Genomic DNA, 25,144 nt, shown 5'->3' on the forward strand with positions numbered 1-25,144 from the left:
TAATTGTAGAAAAATTCCAAGCAGACACAAAACATAAAGAGGATAGCAAAACGAAGCTCCAGGTACCCATTACCCACCTTCTACTCACGGACAAAATGGACTTATCTATTTATTCACCTATTTCCCTCACTTCCCAAATCATTTGGAAGCAAATCTTGACATCATATCATTTCATCAGTAAATAGTCTAGTACATATCTCTGAAGGGTAACGAGGTAGTTTTGTGCTCAACTCAACTGAGCTGGAACCAGTTTCCTGGAATTCCTTTCCTGGTGTAATGCCAGGTTAAGAAAGGCTACAAGAAAAATTTGCATCAGATTTGGGAGGCAGCAGCCTTTATGCTCTGAAGGTCATCCTTCACTAGCGTAGTGAAGGGCAGCTGAGGTACCGGCAAGTTCCATCCACTTGGTCCTCTTTCCCCTATTCTGGGTCTGGCCCTTCTTCCCAACGACTGACCCTGCTGACCAACAACCCCAGGTTCACTACCAGAACTTTCTCTGTGAACTCACAGTAGTGGTAGCCACGAAGCAGTAACAACCTTTCATACTCTTCTCCACCAACTTGCTTTGTGGTTGTCCTCCAGAAAATGGACGTTTGTGGATTCTTGCCAGTTTCAACTTATTCACCTGTGCCAAGGCTCTGAGCGACTTTTCTCTGATCCTTTTTGGACCTTGACCTCCCCAACTCGTCCCACAATTGTGTTAATTCCTACAATAAATTTCTCATTCTATAATACTCATAGTGGTTCTGCTTCCTTGATTGCGGCTTGACTGATACAGACAGATAAGGCTTCTTACACACACACATGATCCCATTATCACAGCTAAAAAATTAACAATCATTCTTTAATACCATCAAATATCCACAGCGTTTAAATTTCCCCATTGTCTTTTTTTTAAGGACCAAAGCAGGATCCAAATAAGGTCTATATATTGGTTGACTTGTCCCCTAAGTTCCTTTTAACATATAGATTTCCCTGCATCTCTCTTTTATTTTCTCTTGCAACTTATTTGTTGAAGGAACCGAGTTGTTTATCCTATACAGTTTGGATTTCTCACATCTGGACTGTGTGGTTTCAGCCCCCTGGCATCACGTTCCTTTGTCCCCTGTTCTAGAAATTTGTAGTTAGATCAAGAGGCTTAATCAGATTCAGGTTTGATTTTCTGAGAAAACTACTTCACAGGTGATGGTGTGTGTCCTTCCATCAGGGAGGCGGGGCACAGAAGAGCTCATCACCTTTCTTTTTTGGGGATATTAGCAGCTATTTGTTGATGACTGCTCGAATCAGTGGTTCTCAGTCTTTTTGGTCTCAGGATCCCTTTATAATCTGAAAAATTATTGAGGATCCCAAAGAGCTTTTGTTTGTACCTATCAGTGTTTACCATTTTCGAAATTAAATTTGAGAATTTAAGTATTTATTTATTCATTTAAAAGTAAAATAATAAACCCATTACATGTTAACATAAATAACAGATTTTTATGAAAAATAGCTCTGTTTTTCAAAACAAAAAATAGTGAGAAGGGTAGCATCATTTTACCTTTTTGCATATCTCTTTAATATCTAGCTTAATAGAAGACAAATAAATTTTCATATTTGTTTCCGCATTCAATCTGTTATGATATGTTGTTTTATTGAAGTAGATGAAGAAAATATGGTCTCACACAGCTATGTAGTTGGAAAAGGGAGAAATATTTTAATTGCTTTTTCAGATAATTGTGGATATTCATCTCCGATACTACACCAAAAATCAAGAAGTGGTAGTTTCTTAAAAGGTTGGTCATGATGTGGAATCTGAAACCATATCAATGAATTTTTCAAACTTTTTTACATTAAAATCCAGTGATAGGGCCGGCCCCGTGGCTTAGCGGTTAAGTGCGCGCGCTCCGCTACTGGCGGCCCAGGTTCAGAAGCCCAGGTGCGCACCCACGCACCGCTTCTCCGGCCGTGCTGAGGCCGCGTCCCACATACAACACCTAGAAGGATGTGCAGCTATGACATACAACTATCTACTGGGGCTTTGGGGGAAAAATAAATAAATAAAATTATAAAAAAAAAATAAAAAATAAAAAAAAATCCACTGATACGTCTTGCACTTTGAATGGATCTTTTACCCATGCATGATTTTATAACATCATGCAGTGGTCATGTGAAAAATATTGGTTCACTGAGTTATGCTGATCTTACAAATGTTGATGCATTTCATAATGCAATATCAATAATTCACATTCATTAATATCAACACCAATCTCATCAGAAAAGTCTCTAAATATTAGAGGCTGTCAAGCTCATGGTGCTGCAAAGAAGTTTTACAAAGTTCTAATTTTTTAAAACTTGAATTTTATCACTGGCAACAAATATCGCCACCTGTTTTCTTGAAGCGACAGGATCACTGGGTCAATTTTTTGAGAAGACTTCTACCAAATACACAAGTCTGAATAACCACAGTTTATTAGTCATTATTTCAAGTAAAAAAGATTTCCACTAAAAAAGCAGCTAGTTCAGCTCACAAGTCAAATTGCACAAGTGCTTTTTCTTGAGACAACAGCCATTGTAAGCAGCAAGCATGTTTTATGTGTACATCTCATTAAAAAGATATACTTAAAAGTTGCAATTTTAAAAAAATCAAGTTTTTACTGTTTCATCAAGGATATTTGAAGTGAACTGGGTTTTTTTGTACTGTGAGTGTGTGGTGGTGAAGTAGATAACTACCACTAGTTCAGTTTGGTGCCACTGCATTAATTTGCCCATTATTGCCTTTGCATCATCAGTATAAATATCAGCATAGCAAAAAAGGCAAATAACATCTTAATATTACTATGAGAAGAGTTTTGACCTTGCAGACTCCCTTCCCCTCAGGAGTCTACGGCCCACAGTTTGAGAACCTCTGCTCCAGCCCCTTCTTCTATAGGTTGTCAGAGTTTTTCTTCTCCATATTTAGAAGCTCTTGATGTATAGAGATATTCACCTTTGTCTGTCACGTTAAGTAGCAAAGATTGTTTTTTCCAATTTGTCACTCGTCTTTTAAAAAAAATTTTTAATTGTGGTCATAAACATATAACATAAAATTTACCACCTAAACCAGTTCTAAGTGTACAGTTCAGTAGTGTTAAGTGTTTTATTCACATTGTTGTGCAATGGATCTCCAGAACTTCTGTCTTTTTTCTTTGTTTCTATTTTTGCATTGCAAAACATTTTTTCGAATTTTTTTCTGTAATTGAAATTCAAATCTTTTGCCTATTGAAGAAAAGCTCTTGTTTACTGAAGAATGAAAACTAATAAATGTAGAAGGAATGACAGAATTAGAAAAATCACTATTTTGCAACCACCAATGTAATGAATGATTCTGGCCAGGATCATGCATATATGCTGAAATTACTGGGTGAAAGGTTGTTGAGGAGCAGGATATTTAGTGGTGCCAACACAGAGATCACATACTATTTACAAAGCAAAAAAACGTGCCTTTACAATGAAATGATCAGGCTGTCACTACCTTAACCAAGTGATCAAACTTAGCATCACTAATAGTGAGACAGTCTGACAAAGTGTGCCTTCTGACATGATACCATATGAAGCACACAAATCACTTATGGAGTATTACTGCCAGAAATGTTTAACCAAGACGTAATCAAGCCTCGAGACCTACCTTCCAGTTTACAGAAAATAACAGGGCATAGTGAAGCAAATTGAATAACACCATCAAGAACAACCAGATACGTCAGGATGTGGGACATTCTACAAGACAGCTGCCCTGGACTCTTCCAAAAGACAACGTCATGAAAAGAAAAATAGTGGGGGGATGGGGACTGCTTTTGATAGTTTAAAAAGATCTAACAACCAAATGCAATGTGTGAACTTTGATGGGATCATTGTTCCAAAAATGTGGATATTTGACCATGGGCTGAATGTTAGATTATGTTAGGGAATTGCTAATGTTTTTAGGAGAGACAATTATATTGTGATTATATAGGAGAATGTTCTTATTCTTAGAAGTATGCTGAAGTAGTTAGGGGTGAAGTGTTAAGATGTCTGGAACATCCTTTCACATGGTTTGGCCATTAGAGATAAGGCAAATGCAGTAAAATATCAAGAATTGTTGGGTCTAGGTCGAGGGTGTTTGAGTATTCACCATAACATTCTTTCAAGTTTTCTTTAGTTTGACAATTTTAAAAATAAAACATAGGGATTTGGAAACAATTAAATAAAAATTCCTCATGTAAAATAAGAATAGGTGGATGCTTTCTCAGCATGGCAAAAGATTTACATTTCAAACCAAAAGCCAGCGTTATGTTTAATGGTGAAATACTGGAAAATTCCATTATAGTCAGGAATAAGATCAGAATGCCCACTGCTATTATTTAACTTTGTCATGAAAGTGCTAATCAATGCAGTAAGATTAGCTTATGGAATAAAAAGATATATAACAAAAAGGAGAATATTATTTACACATGAAATAACTGCATATTTGGAAAACTAAAATGTATTAAACGAGAAACTATTAGATATAATAAGATTTTAGTAGGGTAGCTAGTTATAAAATAATTAATTAATTAATTAATTAATTAATTTTTTGGTGAGGAAGATCAGCCCTGAGCTAACATCCGCCAATCCTCCTCTTTTTGCTAAGGGAGACTGGCCCTGGGCTAACATCTGTGCCCATCTTCCTCCACTTTATTTGGGACGCCGCCACAGCATGGCCTGACAAGCGGTTTGTCGGCATGCATCCGGATCCGAACCCCGGGCCGCCAGCAGTGCAGCGCGAGCACTTACCCGCTATGCCATGGGGCCTGCCCCTAAAATAAATATTTTAAAAATAATAATAATTATAGTTACTTGTAATGACCACTTGCAAGGTTCTAACCCTCTGCTAAGAGCTTTGTGTGCATTATCTCCTTTAATTCTCACAACAGCGTAATGAGAGAGGTTCCATTACTCCACCCAATTAGCAGATGAATTAGCTGCGGCTTAAAGAGGAAAAGTAACTTGCTCAGTTGATTAGTGACAAATGCAGGATTCAAAACCAGACCACACTTTTAAATGCTACACTACACAGTTTTCCATAAGCCAACAACAAAGAAGAGATCTGATTCAAATTAACACAAAAGGATAGAATACCCAGGCAGGCAGAAACTTAAGAAGGAATCTGTGGCACCTGTATGGTAGACAGACTGTTAAAGTGGTCCCATGATCTCTGTCTCCTGGTCCTATTTGAAAACCTCGCAAAAGATTCTTGCTGTGCAGCATTTAAAATGGGCTTATCATTTGTACCAACTGACCTTCCTTGAGATCATGCAGTCTTACCTTATGTCTTCTTTAAATCTATTCCCCCGCCAGAATCGTATCAATACATGAAAATTTTAGAGAGACTAAGTACCAAAATACCCAGCCCAATACTTGTATATTTTTAGTATCATATGGAATTAAAATCCTAGGAACTATAAACCCTCTAGATCTTATGTGGTTTATCCCTTCAGGCATTTCAGACTTTGAAAGTAGGGCCTGTGTGGTTATTTGCCTGCTCGTTTGATGTTTACATTTCCCGTATTTGTATCAGTATATATCCGGTTTAAGCAATCACTGATCTTTGTTGGATTTTAACCAAGTCTTACAGTGATTATTTGTGTTTCTATAGATCTCATTTGTGCTGTTATAGAAAACCTCCATTTTGAAAATCTACATTGTACAGAAGCACGTCTTTAACGTCTTCAGACAAAAAGCCTTAGAGTTAACTGAATGTTTACACTTGGTGTGCAACTTAACAGGGAGGGCCTGAAAAAGAATGAGAGTGGACTATTAATATTTTTAGTAAAATGTTGCCTTTGTCTTGTGCAGAACATGTAGAATATACCCTTTAGTAAATATTTTTAAAAGGTAGTGATGCTTTGTTTTGGAACTATAATATTTAATCATAAAACTTCTGAACATCTTGTAATTTTTTAAACCTATTGGAAGTTGTTTACCAATATTATTTTTGTTGGAAATGTGAATTTCTTCCTTTTCTTCCCAACTTCTCTTAAAAAAAAAGGAAGTCAGTTTCTGGTAATGAATTGAGCAGATATCTAATATATAATATGCCTTTTGAGCTGTGTAACCTAATATTTGGACACTTGACCATTTGTTTTATTATGTAATTGATAAAATAGTGATATATATTGATATTCGTTCAATCATATATTTATGCCATCTGGGAATGTGTGATTATAGTTCTTTGGGAGAAATAATTTGTCAAGTATTGACTAGTCTGTAAAACCTTATTGTGAGAGCTTAAACACCTAAATAAATAATGAAATGCATTTCTAAAAAAAAAAGCAGGGGGCCGGCCTGTGGCGCAAGCCGTTAAGTGCGCCCGCTGGGCTGCTGCGGCCCGGGGTTCACTGGTTCCGATCCCGGGCGCGCACCAACGCACTGCTTGGCAAGCCATGCTGTGGCAGCGTCCATATAAAGTGGAGGAAGATGGGCACAGATGTTAGCCCAGGGCCAGTCTTCCTCAGCAAAAAAAGAGGAGGATTGGTAGATGTTAGCACAGGGCTGATCTCCTCACAAAAAAAAAAAAAAAAGCTGAATATACATAGAATACACAGGATGAGCCTTAAAAAAACTAAAACTTTATTGGATTATATACCAGACTACATGTATATTTAAAGTATACAGTCATAGGGGCCGGCCTCGTGGCTTAGCAGTTAAGTGCGCGCGCTCCGCTACTGGTGGCCCGGGTTCAGATCCCCGGGCGCACACTGATGCACCACTTGTCCAGCCATGCTGAGGCGGCGTCCCACATACAGCAACTAGAAGGATGTGCAACTATGACATACAACTATCTACTGGGGCTTTGGGGAGAAAAAGGGGAAAAAAAGGAGGAGGATTGGCAATAGATGTTAGCTCAGGGCCTGTCTTCCTCAGCAAAAAGAGGAGGATTGGCATGGATGTTAGCTCAGGGCTGATCTTCCTCACAAAAATAAAAAATAAATAAAGTACATAGTCATAGAAAAAATATCTGAAATGACACTCATCAAGTTGTTAATTGTGGCCAATGCTAAGAATTGGATTATGGTGAGGAGTTTTTCAATCAACATATTCTTATATCAACATATTCCTATACTCACTCTTTCTCTTTTTTTTGCAGTGATCAAGTATGAATTTTGTCATTGAACAAATAAGAATTAAGAAAATTACAACTACATTAAGGAAATATGAATAAATGGAGATAAATTCCTATTCGTAACTAGAATAACTCAATATTGTAGGGATGTAACTTCACCCCATATTAATCTATAAATTCAATACAATAACCACATAAATGAAACTGCAACAGAATTTTTTAATTCGTCAAAATGACTCTAAAACATATTGGAAGTAACGTGTGAGAATAGTAAAGAAAATATTATAAATAAGACAGATGGCTGTACATTAGGCTGTGCTACCACTAAAGAATAAAATTATTATAAAGCTACAGTTATTAAAAGTATGATACTGATTCAAGAAATAGGTGAATAGGTGAATGGAACAAACCAAAGTCTAGAAATACTTGAGTACATATAAAAATTTTATGCGGAATTTTCACTACTTTGTTGTATATTTCTATAACATCTGTATTTTCTAAAACGGTATTCAGAAAAAGGTAGATATATTTAAACTAATCAAGTTATCGAAACACTGGCAGAAAATAGACCTTTACTTCCTCTTTGTCAAGTTCAACCATCTGATCAGACCTGTCTCAGCTTAGTTCTGGTTCACCAACCCTGGGTCCAGCTGGGGACAGCATCTCGTGATGCAGTCATTAATAGAAATTGTGTGGTAGGAAATTACCAGTAAAATGTTCAACAGCTGAATTTTTATCAGATAACTACAAATGTTCTACACTATTAAAATTGTACTGTTTATGTGCTTAAGTGGGGATGTTAAAATTATAAATCTATGAGTCTGCTATTCTGGTTGGATCATATTTGAGAAACATTCAAGAAAGGGCCAAGATGCAATTTATGAAGTCAGTGAGAAATGAGGAAATGAACCAGTCATCTGTATCAACTGATGGCAATTTGCCCCTTCAAGCCAGGTGAAGCTGTTTAATTCTGCCAAGCAATTCTCATATTCCAGGTAGAGCTTTGGGAACAGGCAGAAACCGGGTGGGCAGCCTGAGTCCTGAGTTAGAAGATGGAGTCCCACTGCCCCAAGGGCTCTTGTACCCTAGCAGGAATGGTCCTGATGTCAAGCCCTCTCTGCAGACAGTGAAAGCCGGTTAGGCAAGATTTTCCATTTGCCTAAGAAATTATCTCATGATTTCTGTGTGCTCTGTCACACTAATCCCTTTATGACCACAACTCTTTGACAGAAAGACCTACAAGGGGAAAGGCTGAAATACTTAAATATGCAGCAGAACCTTTTTTAACGTCTGCACAGTGAAAAACAGCACTGAAGTAAAAATGGTAATATCGGATTTCTGAAATTGTTCTAACAAATATGAGAGCAAAGGTTTAATCTTAATTCACTTATGAGAAAAACATCAAGACACCAATTAACAAATGGGCACGGAATATGAAGAAATGACTGACCCAAGAATAAATACATTTAGTAGGCGAACGCATAAGAAAATATTTGTCTTCACTTGTAAGTTAAAAATATTGAAATTAAAAATAACTTTGAAGTAGCATTTTAAGCCTGTTACGTTAATGACCAAAAAGGTCTGGTGAGATTGTGGACAAAGGTGATATATACACACTACCTTTGAATATTTTCGTCAGTAATTTTTGGTTGCAAGTATCAGAAACCCATTCAAATTATATACATAATAACTATGAATTATTACATAATTATATAATAACCATGAATTGTTTCACAGTACTGAGTACAAATAATATCACCTGTCTTTATTTTCTTGAACTAAATTAGAATTGGCTACATGCCACCCTTTACTGTGATTGGTGGAAAGTTCAAAAACAGTCTTACAGAGCTTCTCCCTCTTCTACCAGCTCATGTAAGAGCCTTAGGGGCAAAATGGACTTCTGTCTTATATAATAGTGGACTAGGTGATTCAGACTTAACTTTCCCGCTGATGACTAGAAAAGCTGGACCAAAAAAAAATCTGCTTGAAAAGATCAGACAGCTACCAAGATAGCGAATTACTGGGATAGGATTCAAGGGATAATGGAGGCTACGGAACAAGGCTACTTCCTCTGGATGTGTTTGCTGATTCCTAAGGGAGCTGCTGAGAGGCTGAGCATGCTTCTCTCAGTCTCTTGGGGTTAGGAGAATAGATATTAGAGTCCAAGATTCACCATGGGGTGGAGGTGGGGGTGGGGGTTCCTGGTGACCTCCACTTGCTTTGCATTGGAACTCCAATGGGCTACACCAGGAGAAGGGGTGAACCAGAATTAGACAGACACTCCTAGGCATGGCTGGTAGCCTTCCCATCATCTCTTGAAGTGGAAACATTGCCAGCGCTCCCAGTGCCTAGCAGAACCAAACATAAATCACCTCTGGAGGAAGCCTAGGTGTTTGATTATTTCCACAAACTATTTTGAAAAGACAATGCTTCACACATGTGGAGATAACATTTTTAAAATGAGGCAAATAAGGCAATAGAAACACAGGGCTTCAGATATTGGAGTTATCAGACACATATTGTAAAAAAGTAAACCTATGATGCTAAAGAACTGCAAGTTAATGATTGAGAATTTTAACACAGAACTGGAAAATATAAAAAGAACCAGACAGAAATTTTAGAAATAAAAAATAAAATAACAGGATTGAAAGCTCAGTGGATGAATTTAACACACAATTAGACAAGACTGGAAGACAGGTCGGAAGTCAACAGCCGAAATGAAAGATGGAGGAACAAAAGATTTAAAATTACTGGAAAGAAGTAAAGACATAAAGTAAAGATACAGTGAGTATTGGAGTATTGGAGGAGAGAGAGAATGGGGCAGAGTAATATTTGAAGGGAAAAATGGTTGAAAACCTTCAAAACTAATGAAAGACTTCAACTCATGCTGTCAAGAAGCTCGATAAGCAACAAGGAAGAAAATTTAAAAGTGAATATGAAGCCGGGTGCCTGAGGTTACTGTAAATATTCAGTAAGATTGCTTTTCAACGTTGTTATGAAAAGAAGTTAACCTTGTTAAAGTGCTGTTTTCTTGTTTAACCTGAGGAATTACTCAAGAGTCACAAGGATTTATGAGTTTGTTTTAAGGAAGAAAGAGAACGCCTTCAAGGAAGTTACAATCGCCAAATAAACAGCCCCCAGCTGCTGTTGACACCCAAAAGTTAGATTGCCCAAGGGCTTATCTGGAGTGAAAGATTACCCCTTTGTTTCTCCCAAACTCTTCCTGCCAAGCCCCTTAGCTCTATAACACCCCCTGCTTTCTTCTCTGGTGAAGGCAGATTTGAGAAAACCTATCTTCCCACCTTCTCATTTTGGCCTATTCAAATAAACATTTCTCCATCCCCAAGCACTAATGTCTTAGTGATTGGCTTACTGTGTGCATTGGGCACATGAACTTGAGATTAAGAGGTTCAGTATCAAATTCACACCAAAGAGCTTCATCGTAAAAATGCTGCAAATTCAAGACAAGGAGACAATCTTAAAAGTTGCCAAAGAGGAAAAGATTACCTTCAAAAGAGATTGTTAGCTAACTTTCCAAAAGAAGACATGGGAAGCCAGAGATATTGAAATATCTTCTATCCCAGCAAAAATATTCAAGAATGAAGGTGCAATAAAGACTTTTTCAGACAAACAACATTTGAGGGAATTTGTCACCAGCATACTTGTACTAAAGTAACTACTAAGGCAAATTATCCCAGATGGAAGGTCCTAAGGAAAGAAGGAAGAGAAATAAAAATGGCAAATAAGGGGGTAAATCTAGATGACTACTGACTGCATAAAACAATGATACTGTTTTGTTTAGTTTAAAAAACTACAGAACAAAAAACAGTCAAATAATGACATAAGTCAGGAAAGGCAGTAAACAGACTGACGGTGTTCTAAGGTCTTTGCCCTATTCAGGAAGAGGATTAAAAATACCAAGTAATTTTAGACTTTGATGAGGTCAAGAATATGTTATAATCTATAGTGTACCTACTATGGAAATAGTACATATAGAGAATAACTTCCAAGCTAATAGATAAGAAAATGGAATAATAAAAAAATAATCAATATCAAAAAGTGCAGGAAAAGAGAGCAAGAAGAACACAGATCAGGTAGCAAAAATGGAAATACTCAATGAGATGTTAGATTTAAACCAACTATATTAATAATTACCTAAATGTAAATTGATTAAATGCTCCAATTAAAACACAAAGATAGTCAGACTGGATGGAAAAAAGAAGCCCAATTATATGCAGTTTGCAAGAGACACATCTCAAACACAAAGATATAGAGTAAAAAGAAAGATAAATATACCAAGTGTAACCAAGATAAAGTTGATATCTCTGTATTAATATCAAATGAAGTCGACTTTTAAGACAAAAAGCCAAAACCACAGATAAAGAAGAATACTACAAAGTTAGAAAATATTCAGTTCACAAGAAGAGATAACAATTCTTTATTCTAATAACATAGCCTCAAAATATAAAAAGCAAAATACTAAAAGAATTATAAGGAGAAATAGACAAATCCACAATCATGGTAAGAGATTTTAACATACTACTCTTCCTAACCAATAGAGCAAGCAAACAAAAAATTAGTAAGTATTTAGATGATTTGAAGAAATCAGCAAACTTGATATAAATGGACATATATAGAACACTGCATGTAATGCCCGTAGACACATTCTTTTCAAACATATACAGAACATTTACAAAAACTGAACAAATGCTGAGTCGTAAAACAAGTGCCCAAAGTTTCCAAGAATTTAAATAATATAGAGTATATTTTCTGACCCCCATGCAATTAAGCTAGCAGGGAACAACAAAAATATAACTAGAAAATCCCCATTTTTGGAAATTCAGAAATACACTTCTAAATAACCATGGGTCAAAGAAGATATCACAATGGAAATTAGACAATAGTTTGACCTAAATGATAATGAAAATACCACATATCAAAACCTCTGGGAAGCAGCTAAAAAGCAGTACTTAGAAATATACTATTGCACAACTTCCATAAATTCCCAATTACCTGCTGATCTTAGCCCTCTGTTTTGTCAACCACTTCCTTAAAAACACATTGGGGGACCGGCCCCGTGGCGTAGCGGTTAAGTGCGTGTGCTCCGCTGCTGGCGGCCCGGGTTCGGATCCCGGGCACGCCCTGACACACTGCTTGTCAGGCCATGCTGTGGCAGCGTCCCATATAAAGTGGAGGAAGATGGACACAGATGTTAGCCCAGGGCCAGTCTTCCTCAGCAAAAAGAGGAGGAATGGCATGGATGTTAGCTCAGAGCTGATCTTCCTCACAAAAAAAAAAAAAAAACAAAAAGGAAAATGTCTCAGGGACAGGATTATAAAGAACTGGTACTATACAGAATGGGTTTAACCAGAGTATGCACATACTAGATGGAATTCTGTAACACAACAGACTTTAGCTGTGGTCACACACAAATGAGTACTGTGGGCTCCTTACAGTTTGTATATGGGAAAATACGGGGCATAGCTTGTCCTTTTAGGATATTTACCCACATAGGATATTTATACAACATGTACACACATATAAACATATATTACAGATATGCATAAATTTTGCAAAAATCCAATCTAATTTAGTAAAAATGTACTCATTATGTGGCAGACAATTTTCTAGAATACAAAGATGGGTCAGGAATAGAACCTGCCCTCAACGAGTTCAGTGTAGTTAAATGACATACAGACTTATTCCCTCACTCCTTCTTGGTAAGGGTGAGTATAGTTTCCAAGAACCAAGAGGGGTTAAACCATTCATTTATTGTTTTAGCAACCACATTGCTTCCAAAGTTGTCATCTGGTTTGGATTGGTAGTTAAGTCACAGTTTGGCTTTTTCCTAATTCTTTTTTCCAATAAGCTTTCAGCTAAAAAATATCCAAACCCTGCAACTAATTTAAAAATAAATAAATTATTGCTTAAGGTTTCTTCTATTTTGGCATATAACAGGGAAATTTTTGACTATGTGAAGTTAAAGACTGCTTGGTGTTGAATGTTTAAACTGGACTCAACTCAGCTTGGTTCCACTTATCAAACATCACAAAGTTAAGAAAAAGGGGGAGGAGGGAGGAGAAAATGCAGGAGAAACAAAAAGTAATATGTCAATGAACTGATGACACTTTTCATGTCCTAAAGATAATCTTTGAAGGCAGAACATGAACTGAAAAAGATATTTAACAGAAACTTCTCTCTCCAGTCTCTTTCTTTGTATAATGAACTTTCATTCACTCAACAGACAATGGGTGTTGACCATGCCAGGCACTCTGCTAGGCAGTGAGAAATGGAAATAAACCAACTATAGTCCCTTTCTTCAAGGAATACATAATTTAATAGGGGGAGATACTCGTATAAACAAATATGTACTAGGTGAGAAAGAGAGAGAGATGATAGAAGGAGAGAGAGAGAGAAATACTTTGAAAAAAATTTAAATGTCCATATACAAAGGTAATCCTGATAACAGGTCAGAACTTTTCGTCTCTGTATGATGGACACTAGGATTTTTTTAAAAACCTTGTTCATGGCATTTCATACTAGTCATCTACTCCGTTTGGCAAAACAGAGAACACGTCATAGACCTGGATTTTGGTCAGAGCTCCTCCATTTTATAGCTGCGTGGCCTTGGGCCGGTCACGTCATCTCGCTGAGCGTGTTACCTCATCTGACAGAAAAGGAGTCTGCTTACTACAGGAGGATGTTGATAACAGAAAGCACTTTGCAAATGAGAAATACTCTAAGGATGGCCACGTTCTTCATTAGAGGACCTTTCAGCTGGATGATCTCTCATTTTTCCAGTCATCCATCTTGCACTTCCAATAGAACAAGAGATCTTAACCTAGGTCCATGGATTCATGGTTGGCTCCCAAGTTTGGAGCACTAGCTAAGATCATTTGTAAAGTGTTGGGTGTATGCACATATGCGCATTTTCCTAGTTCCGCAGTATTCATCAGATTCTCAAAGGGGTCCATAGCCGGGAAAGAGGCTAAAACCACTGGTCTAGACAGAGTATTTCGGGGGGGGGGTGCAAAGGGTGCCTTATTTATCTTTGTATCCCAATACCTGTGTCACAGTGCCCTGCACACAGTAGGGACTCCTAGATTTGATATATTAATAAATTATCAAAATGGATATGTGTTATGTTGGCAAATATTAACATTCAAAATGAGTCTTGCTTCATCCTAAGGACGAAGTATTGAATTTTGATGAAGCCTGTCATTGGCTGTCAAATAGGAAGAGGCGCCAAATTTAGAAGGCCTGGTAACTGCACGGTTTCAAGCAATTGATTTTAGAAGTTCATTATTTCTTTACTTGTGTGTTCAACCAACTTGGGGAAGCTCCCTCTCCCCTCTTTGTTGAACTTGCAGATGGTTCCATTTGTTTGTGTCAAAGCTGAAGGCTGCTCAGTCATCAGGTCTCCTAAAGACTCTTCTCGGAACACAGAACAAGTGCCCCCTCCAAGAGAAACCACAGCCAAAAAGCAGAGGCAACTTTGGGTGAGTAGACCCAAACCTTTCAGTAATTTGCTATGTCTGCTCTGACTAGATGTTTCTTACCGAAACGCAAATCTGCTAATACAAAACTTTCCCGGACATGATTACCTGAGATTGTAAAGTTTAACTACATGCTTCATACTAAAGAACAATTGAAATAGGTGAGGCGCTCAGCCTGTCAAACCGTATTAACAGGGGAGGTGAAAGTACAAGGTTGTCCATTGCATCATTATCCCAACATCAAAAACCCAGAAAACAACCTAAATCCCTATCAGTAGGAGACTAGTTAAATGAATTACCATATATCCTAACAACAAAATACTAGTAACTCATTCAACAGAATGAGGTAGTTGTAATTTCCTGAAATGGCACTATAATTAAGATAAATTTTTTAAAGTGAAAAGTCTGTTGCTTTTTTGTGTATGTGTGAGAAAGACCAGCCCTGAGCTAACATCCATGCCAATCCTCCTCTTTTTGCTGAGGAAGACTGGCCCTGGGCTTAACATCCATGCCCATATTCCTCTACTTTATATGTGGGGCGCCTGCCACAGCATGGCTTGACAAACAGTGCGTCTGTCCACACCGGGGATCCGAACCTGTGAACCCCGGGCCACCAAAGTGGAGCGTGCTAACTTAACTACTACACCACCAGGCCGGCCCCTGTTGCTTTTTAAAAAACATTTTATTCTGAAATATTTATGGACTCATGAGAAGTTGCAAAAATAGTATAGTAAGGACAGTAATTCTTGTGTACCCTTCATCTAGCTTCCTACAATGGGACATTTACTGGGGTTTTTTTGGTTTTGTTTTCGTTTTTTGTGAGGAAGATCAGCCCTGAGCTAACATCCATGCCAATCGTCCTCTTTTTGCTGAGGAAGACTAGCCCTGAGCTAACATCCGTGCTGATCTTCCTGCACTTTATATGGGACGCCGCCACAGCATGGCCCGACAAGCGGTCCCCGGCCGCCAACAGCGGAGCACGTGCACTTAACCACTACGCCACAGGGCCGGCCCCGGACATTTACTGTTTTATTTTATTTGATTTTATTTTTTTTATTGTGATAACATTAGTTTATAACCTTATATAAATTACAGGTGTACATAATTATACTTCTATTTCTGCACAGAATACATCATGAGGGACAATATTTTAATCATCAATGCTTTCTATGGAAAAAGGGAGAAAATGATAAATAAATACACAGCAATAGGATATATTGATGTATATGAGGGAGCCATTTGGTTTAATTTTTTTTTTTTTGAAGATTTTATTTATTTATTTTTCCCCCCAAAGCCCCAGTAGATAGTTGTGTGTCATAGCTGCACATCCCTCTAGTTGCTGTATGTGGGACGCGGCCTCAGCATGGCCAGAGAAGCAGCGCGTCGGTGCGAGCCCGGGATCCGAACCCGGGTCGCCAGCAGTGGAGCGCACTCACTTAACCACTAAGCCACGGGGCCGGCCCAGCCATTTGGTTTAAAATCAATTTGGCCTAACCCAATTTTTTTTTACAAAAAGTCCTGACTGGCCTGTTGGGCAGGCTTTGTACCATCTGCTTTAAACATTTACAATACCCCAAAAGCCAAGATAGGGATATCGCCTTCCCTCTCACCCCGGCATCTCTTTATAAATAAGAATTTCTTCCCAACAGGTATGGCTGTACGTACTAATAGGTCATTTGGTGATGGTCTTGTTATACCTTCTGTTCAGATTCAAGACTCTTAATTCTCTTGTCAAGTCTATTCCCAGAGACCTAAGGATATCCATCCCTCCAGGAACAGTGCTCTGGAACTTGTAGGTAGTTACAATTATAAGCTGGTCATTCCTCAAGTCCTTGTTAGGCATACATCCCTCACCAGCAGGAAGCAGCTAGAACGGTCGTCACCCCATTCCCTCAAGATTGAGGAATAAACAAAAAAAAAGGGAGGGATTGATACCCGCTCAACACAAGGTTGACAGAAGAGAAGCCATATTGTAGAAAAGAATCCATATTATAACTTTGAATGACCTCTGATGAACTCTGTAGATCAGTCAGATCTGATCTGATCACTTATGGCCCCTCCCAGCTTCTATAAGGTGATAATTCTCTTGAGTTCCTTAGGAATGCGATAACCTGCAGGGCAGAAAGTCTAGGCTGATAGCCATCACCAAGGAAAACTGAAAGATCAGGGTATAGGGCATTGCTCCAGTCTCTGATGCATATCCAGTAAAACAAAAGACTATCAGGAACTAAAACAAGGTATCTGCCTCCACCCAGATCAGATGGACACCCCCACCCCAAGACCAGATGCCTCCCCTGCCCGGAGCCCAGCCCTCTATAAAACTGGCTGGTAGTTTTTGTTCTGGGAGATGGTTCTTTAGGACATTAGTTGGCCATCTTCCCCCTTGCTAGCAAGCTGTAATGAATTGCCCTTTCTCTGCCTCCATCTTGCCTCTTGATGATTGGCTTTTGTCTTGCTGGGAGCAGATCGTCCCCTTTGTGCAGTAACAACATCTGTGCCAGTCTTCCTCTACTTTATATGTGGGATGACAGTCAGTGGGGGTGGATCTGGGCCTGTGAACACCTGGCCCCCAAAGCAGCTGCAACAGAACTTAACCACTATGCCACCTGGCTGTCCCCCTCCTTGTCAGTGTTTTCAATGATTTTTCTACTTTTGAAAGATACAAAGAAAATAAAGTTTCAGGATAAAAATGCACAAAATGTATTTCTGATCCTTCTTCGTAGTTTATAAAAACTAAATTAGACCTCCAAGTCTACTTCCCCTGGTTAATTACTATGCTTCTCCCTACCGGCTCTTCAGCGTCCAGAGCTACGTAACCCACGCTCACTCTGCCTTGAGGCTGTGCGTCTGGATCTGAAAACCGACTTTCCAAAATCCCTGGTTCTGTTCGGGTGTTTCGTGAAGCTACAGAAGGGAAGCAGCCTCAGCTCCCCCGACTGCCCAAAGCCCACAACCCCCGGGCAGGGGACCCACAACCACAAGGCACTCGGTCCCGGGCACAGGAAAAAGGCCCCAGCCCTGGTCAGAGCCTTCCGGTTCCAAGCCTCGAGCCCCGCACTCCAAAGGCCGCATCCCACGCTCGAGACCACCACGCTACACATTCCCGGCCACGAGAGGCAACCTCCACGTCGAATTTTCCAACTGGAAAACCAGTGTTCCCCGGGGGAACGGCGTTCGGGAAAGAGCAGAGGCTCCCAACAGTGTCCCCATGCGCCGCCCCTTTCCCGCTGCCCCCACCTATGTGGGCGACGGGCCGGACTTGATTTGGAGACCACTTGCCACCCCCCCACCTCCCCCAACCCTCTAGCCCCCAGCCCCCAGCCCCCAGCGTCCGCGGCGCCGGAACCTGGGCCCTCTCCGACCCGCGCGCCCGGCTGGCCAAATTTAACCTCCCGCTTTTCTCTGCTCTAGGAACACTCACCCGCACCAAGTCATCCTGAATCCCGCCGCCTCGGACTGACCGACCTGGTCGAGCCGGGCAGCCACCCTTGCTGACTGCCAGCCCAGGCACCAAGCCCGGCAAATTCCCTGGGAGCAGAGCAGGCCGAGGAAGCCGCGAAAGCTTAGGTCGGTCCCCGCCTACGTCACCACCAACCCCCGCCCAGCTGCTCGGTCTTTCAGAGCGCCCAGCTTGGCGCCAGTCCATCGAAGCATCTTTGTGGTCGTTTGGGAACGACCGAATCTGGTGGCGAACAGACCCCCAACTGGCCCACGCCCTGGAGAGCTCGAGAAGGTGACAATAATGACCACAGCCCCTGCTTATGATACTTGGTACGGGCTCGGCGCTAAACGCTTTATTTACGTTGTGCCATTTATTCGTCACCACAGGCCTAAGAGGTGAGTACAGTTATTAGCCTCACTTTTAGCTCGGGGAAACTTAGGCCAAGCGGGGTGATCAGCTAGTAACTGGAGGAGCTGGGATTCGAACCGCGGCAGGGTGACTCGGAAGCCCGCGGCGAGTCGAGCATTTTCTGTCCCTCGGACGCGGAGCCCCCAAGCCGGCCAGACTCCACCGCGTCGGTGGTCCGAGTTGATAGAAGGGGGCCTCTCTGCAGAGGGCCGCGTGGATACAGCGTTTCACCCAAACCTCCGAATGGCCAGGGGCTGGGAGAGGCTGGACAGGAGCACGGCCCCGTGCCCCCTCCGCGACTAGGAGCTCGCGGCGTCACCCGCGCTTCCCTTCTTCCCCGCCCGGGTGATCCTCCCCAGGCTGCCGGAGCCAGTCCTCGCACCGCGCTTTTAACTCGGAGCGCACCCTGCCCGAGGGCTGAAATTCGGCTCCCACGCGCTTCTCCGCCCAATCTCCCCGCCTCTATTTGGGACCTCTTCTCCTTCCCCTCGGGCGGCAATTGGACTTCTTTCTCCACCTTAAACAACAACAAAATCCCCGCGCGCACATCGAGTCTCCCTACCATGGCGGCCCCTCCATTTGCTTCCAGGGGAAGTTGTGCCCTCGGGTCCACGAGCCTCACGGCCTCGCCCGCCGCTCACACTTGGGTTCGTCACTTTCGGCCTTTGCCCCGCCTCCACCCTCCCCTTCACCCCACACTCCACCGGAACTGTTGTGGCGAAAGAGGCAGGAAGGAAAGCTGAAGTGGGTTCAACCCCTGTAACAGACCTTTGTGGCAGCTCACTGCCTCTGTGCCTAGAAGAGTCTGGTGAATTTCGGATGAAATGAGCATTTGCAGGACCCTTTTCATATGCCAGGAGCGGTGCTGGGCACTGGCCTCCTGTGGCTCAGCTCAGGTGTGATCGTACCATATTTGACCATGACCCAACTGAAGTCGCCAACATCATTTTTTTGTGTGTGAAATAGACAAAACAGTGGCATGCAAACAACCAGTGTTTCTATCTGTATACAGTATGTACTTAATTATACCCTCCTGTGTCCCCAAAAGGCTTTAACACAGAGATACATAAAATACAAGGTCGTGTAAATAAAAGAGAAAAATGATAGTCAATCTATCAAACCAAGTATGTCCGTAAAGAGAGTAGAAAGAAACGTCAGAGGGGTCTACGACCTTAGTGTAGGTGAGTTCCAGACTCCCCGCGGGGTTGTCAGCAGCCAGCAGAAAAAGAAACCTGCTGGAGGGGAGTTCTGAAGTAGCAATTGCAGATAACTGTTTTCTAGGAACAGCTGCAAAAGGGATCTTATCCCTTCCCAGACAAGACTCATCAGCAAAGCATTGTACTTACCATGTGCATTTAGTAAAAAGACCTGGTTGTTTACAAAGGGCTTTCGCATACGTTGTCCTCCATAATCCAACCCTCCTCACAATGCTGTGAACCACTTTGAAGTCGTGAAGACCCAACCTATGAGAGATTTCATGACTTGTTCAAACGTTTGTGGCCAGTGGGAGAGCTAGGACTTGTCCCCAGGTGCTGTGTCTGTAAGGCCAGTGCTGGCTCTGCTGTACCCCCTCCCTCACCAGCTCTTTCTAAATGAGAAAGCTCTTCCTGTGCCTTGGAAGGGGAGGTGGGGTTAGTTCAACCACAACTTCTGCCACACGAAAGTGTTATGACCTGTGATTTCCATGCCAGGGTGAATTTCCTGTGATTTTGAGTGTGTCTGCCTGCTCTGACGGTAATTGGCAGGAAGGGAAAGTTAGCTAAGTGAGAATGTGTTTGCTCTTTTTTAACTTGATCAGCCAGGAGCTCAAACACCAGTTCCCTACAGCAGACCTGGGCTGTGGTCGCTAGGCATCTAGACCCAGAACCAAGTAGTGTTGGCTGCTGCCCTGAGGGGTAGAGACAAAGCGGCCCCTCAAGACCACCTGGAGCCCTAACGGGTGGCCGGGCCTGTGCACATCCCACTCCAGGCGCTATCTGGGGCCAGCCCAAGGGTAGCCTCTCCCCATAGGTGACCTCAGGCTCTTTCACTGTGGCTGGTTACTATTTTACCACCACGACAAGACCTCCACTTCTCCCTGACTGTGGGCCCATTTCTGACTATCAATTAGAGAAATTGGCAATTTCTTAACTTATTTGAATTCCTCTGAGCTTGGTCATTTCAGCCACTCCCAGTGCCCAGTACATCCACTTCTGCCACTGGTGTTGCTGGCCCAAAGGCCAAACTCTTTATCTTTGACAATCAGGCTTTTGTCTACTCGTCCCTTGTGGGAGAAGGTTCAAGTGGCCCACAAGGAACTCAGATGTATCCAGCGGATCTTGATGCCACATCTGAGTGTTCTGAATGGTATTCTTGAAGACTGATTAATCCGCTTTGCATCCTGGTCCAATGAAAACAGTGCTTTTGGCCAAGAGGCGGGGCATTCAAGGAAGAAAGAAGTCATGATTTCTGACACTCTACAAGGTGCTGGTGCCTCATAGCCACTTCTCAGCTCCAGAGGAATGCGACCATGTCCTATTCATTTTTCCACTCCCAGAGCTTCGCACAGGCCTGCTCAGAGTTGGCACTATTCATTGACTGACTGAGTAAATGACTGCCTTGACCGGTGGGATTGTTTTCTCACTAGCCCTTCCTCATTTCCAAATCCAGCCCTTGCCAATGCTCAATAAGTGTATGTTGAAAGAAAAAAGGTTGGGTGGTCAGCTGTTCAGAGGACTGAAGGAGTAGGGACAAAACACCCTGGTGTTGGTTTGCAGACTGGCCCCCATACACGGAGGGCAAGGAGAGACTGAAGAAAGAGGCAGCCCATTACAGATTGGTAGGTGTCAAGTTTAATAAGCAAGGGAACTTACTTACGAGGCTTGTCTTGGGCAGCCACGAGGCTAGTAGATCTCGCATCCACCTGCCAGAATCTTAAAGGTTATATCCAAGCCTTAACTGGGTTTGGTCACATATACTGTCCAGATGGTCTAGACAACACCTTACTCTTTCAAGGCTATGTCCTTGGAACAGCTCCCAATGTGGGAACGGTAGGTAGAGCATACATTCCAAGACAGAGGAGGGTGTGAGAGCCTCCGATTGCCCAGGTCCAGCTCGCAGGTCAACTGGCAGTCTCGTCCTCTTGATTACCTCCTCCAACACCTGGCTTGCCATAATCTCAAGGAAAAAGGAAGTGATATCCTTTGCTCAAGAATGAGAATTAAGCAATGTGTGTGCAGGGTTAGCCCTCAAAGGAGAAATGTTCTAAACAGATTGTGCCAGGATCTCAGTGAGCCCTGAGAGGTGTTCAGGCTCTCACACACTGGTCTTTCTCCCCAAAAGACACCTCCACACCCCCGTGCTTGTTTTATCTGGCTTTCACTTTCAGTTTCTGGTTAAAAGTCACTTCCTCAAAGAGGCCTTTTTCTGACTAGGACAGTTCCTGTTTTGGTGTCCTGTAGCACCCAGTACTTCATGGTCACAGTCCTGGCCAGAGTCTGTAGTTGAATATTAACGTGTGTGTGAGTTTGTTGCCTGTTTTCCATGTTCTCTGGAAAGCAGTACCACTTCTATTTTGCTCTGCATTGTATCCCTAGCGTAGAGGCTGCCTCATAGTTGATATTCAAAAACTATCTGATGGAGAAAGGAATGAATGGATTTTATTATACAATTTGATGCAGAACACTCTTGGGCCCTCCATGTTGCACTTGTCTCATTTTCACAACGAGGAAAGTGAAACTCAGAGACTTGTGCAAGGACATGGAGGGATTGGAGCCAGGCCTGCTGAGTCTAACGCCCTACACCTCCCCTGCTGCCTGGATGTAGGAGGGTCTCCGTTAGTGAGTATGAGACAAAGAAGAGATAGAAAGAAAGTCAGGAAGGACCAGGGCCAAGTCTAGAACAGTGAAGCAAGGACAGAAGTCGAGGATGCTGCCCAGCTGGCTTCTTGACCCTGGTGGTCAAGAAGTACCCCACTGACATGGACCAAGGCAAAAGGAACACAGACTTGAGGGGCTGCAGACTTCTCAGTTGTCTTCTGAATTGTCTAGATGTCTTCAGGAGGCAGTATAGTGTACTGGTTAAAAGACGAACTCCAGAACCTGGCTCTGCTCCTGCCCCCTACCTGCTGTGCCTCAGCATCCTCAGTTGTAAAAACATAGATGATAATAGCACCTACTTCATGAGGCTGTTTTAAGAACTAAGGGAATTAATACATGTAGAGTGCTTCAAACAGTGCCTGGGAAGTAATACTTCCCTAGTAAATGTTAGCAATTATGCAGCTTTTATGCATTGAAAAGTCTTTTTGTGATTACTAGGGTTTAAATTAATATTAAATTTAGTGAACTCACAAGTGCAAGCTCTATATTCAACGAACAGATCTTATTATTTGGGCTGGAATGAGTTATTGGTTCCAGTACTTTACTCTCCTGTAATAGAGTTATACCTCACACACTTGCCATGGCCTCAGGGTGAGCCATGCCCCTACAACCTTGGGTTTAACCATGACTTTGCTTTAGCCAAAGGGATGTTAGCAGAGGTTGAAATATATTTATGTGGATTGGCTTTTTCTCCTGAGTTCCAGTGATCTGCCATTAGAAGAACACGCCCCAGGCCAGCCCCGTGGCTTAGCGGTTAAGTGCTCACGGTTAAGTGCTCACGCTCCGCTACTGGCGGCTCGGGTTCGGATCCCGGGCGCGCACCGACACACCGCTTCTCCGGCCATGCTGAGGCCACGTCCCACAAACAGCAACTAGAAGGATGTGCAACTATGACATACAACTATCTACTGGAGCTTTGGGGAAAAAAAGGAGGAGGATTGGCAGTGGATGTTAGCTCAGAGCCAGTCTTCCTCAGCAAAAAAAAAAAAAGTGGAGGATTAGCATGGATGTTAGCTCAGGGCTGATCTTCCTCACAAAAAAAAAAAAAGAGAGAAGAAGAAGAACATGCCCCAGGTAGCTGTTGCCCCTTTGACCTTGGCTCCAGAAAAAAACCAGGAATCAGATTCAAACCCAATGCATGGCCTGAAGCCAAGCCCAGCTGACCAGCAGTGTATAGCAGAGTCGTTTCACTCAGCCCCGCTTAGATCTGCTGAACCATAGTTGATATTTGTACCCAAGAGCTTGAGAATAAACGCTTGTTGTAAGCATTATTGGGGTGTTTTGTTATATGGCACATATAACAAATGGTGACAAAAGTCAACTAAGAGATATTTCTATTAATAAACCCAGTAAATTTTAACCCTAAGTTTCAAGGGAAACTTTGATTAATATTAAACTTCCTTAAACAATCATATGCATCAGTCAATGTCAACCTCACAGGCGGAAACACATGGCTCACTCTAAAGGGCATAACTGAAGTGAGTCCAAATAAGGAACTGTTTACAGAGATGTGGGTAGGGTTAAGGAAACTGACGGGATGGTGAAGCCCTCAGCGACTAGCAACAGCCAGAAGCTATTACCACCTTAGGCTGAGGGGCAAGGAGTGGAAAGGGATATCTGAATCCAGCAAGAGCTGTGGCCTTAGGTGGAGGAACCACAGCCACTGCCAAACCACAGGGAGGGAGGTGGGGGATAAATACAGCAGTCTCCTTATCCATGGGGGATGCATCCCAAGACCCCCAGTGGATGCCTGAAACCACAGGTAGTACGGAACCCTATACACACTATGTTTTTCCTATACGTACATACCTGTGATGAAGTTTAATTTCTAAATTAGGCACAGTAAGAGATTAACAACAGTAACTTCTCTTTGGCATATCCTAATTGCCAGCATCACTACTCTTGCACTTTGGGGACATTATGAGTAAAATAAGAGTTACTTGAACACAACACAAGCACTGAGATACCACGACAGTTGATCTGATAACTGAGGTGGCTACAAAGTGACCAACAGGCCAGTAGCATGCACAGCGTGGATATGCTGGACAAAGATGATTCATGGCCCAGGCGGGATGTAGCTGAAGGCACAAGATTTCATCACACTACTCAGAACAACATGCAATTTAAAACTTATGAATTGTTTATTTCTGGAATTTTCCATTTAATACTTTCAGACCACAATTGACTGTCGGTAACTAAAATCGTGGAAAGCAAAACCTCAGATAAGAGGGGACTACTGTGCTCTGATCTCTTTCTTCCTCCACTCTCTAATCTCTTTCTAGTTCCTCCCATTGACTGAATCCAACTGGAAGCAGGAGGACAAGGGACCATGAGTCCTACAGACTATAGATGTCTTCCTGGAGTACAGGACAGCAGAGAAGGGTGGAGGATAGATCTGGAGGAACAGAGAATAACTAGCACACAGTCTCATTCACAACTGGATCAGTCAACGTTTGATAATAGCTGTTAAGAAACAACCCCTAAATCTTAGCGGCTTAACACAGTAAACTGTTATTTCTTGCTCATGTAAAGACAATTGTCGGGGCCGGCCCCATGGCTTAGCGGTTAAATGCGCGTGCTCCGCTACTGGTGGCCCGGGTTCGGATCCCGGGCGTGCACCGACGCACCACTTGTCCAGCTATGCTGAGGCAGCATCCCACATACAGCAACTAGAAGGATGTGCAACTATGACACACAACTATCTACTGGGGCTTTGGGGAGAAAAACAGAAAAAGAGGAGGAGGATTGGCAATAGATGTTAGCTTAGGGCCAGTCTTCCTCAGCAAAAAGAGGAAGATTGGCATGGATGTTAGCTCAGGACTGATCTTCCTCACAAAAAAAAAAA

At 41.9% G+C, this 25,144-nt stretch overlaps 1 protein-coding gene and 1 long non-coding RNA gene across 4 annotated transcripts in view; one reads left to right on the forward strand and one right to left on the reverse strand.

The window, feature by feature from the left end:
• B4GALNT2 (beta-1,4-N-acetyl-galactosaminyltransferase 2) overlaps window positions 1–19,105 on the reverse strand; it is a 49,921-nt gene extending 30,816 nt beyond the window's left edge. For 2 of the 3 annotated variants that reach the window (XM_058560744.1, XM_058560746.1), the window contains exon 1: window positions 19,005–19,105. In XM_058560744.1, coding sequence (XP_058416727.1) covers window positions 19,005–19,021 — 17 coding nt within the window. In that variant the 5' untranslated portion in view covers window positions 19,022–19,105. Of the gene's footprint in view, window positions 1–18,013; window positions 18,188–19,004 lie in introns of those variants that run through there. The other variant, XM_058560745.1, reaches the window with a different exon arrangement.
• Window positions 18,197–25,144, forward strand: part of LOC131417374 (uncharacterized) — a 33,260-nt gene continuing 26,312 nt past the window's right edge. Inside the window, exon 1 of the long non-coding RNA XR_009222713.1 lies at window positions 18,197–18,429. This is a non-coding gene — a long non-coding RNA (uncharacterized LOC131417374). The remainder of the gene's footprint in view (window positions 18,430–25,144) is intronic.

This window comes from Diceros bicornis, chromosome 18 (assembly GCF_020826845.1).
Source record: "Diceros bicornis minor isolate mBicDic1 chromosome 18, mDicBic1.mat.cur, whole genome shotgun sequence".
NCBI lineage: Eukaryota > Metazoa > Chordata > Mammalia > Perissodactyla > Rhinocerotidae > Diceros > Diceros bicornis.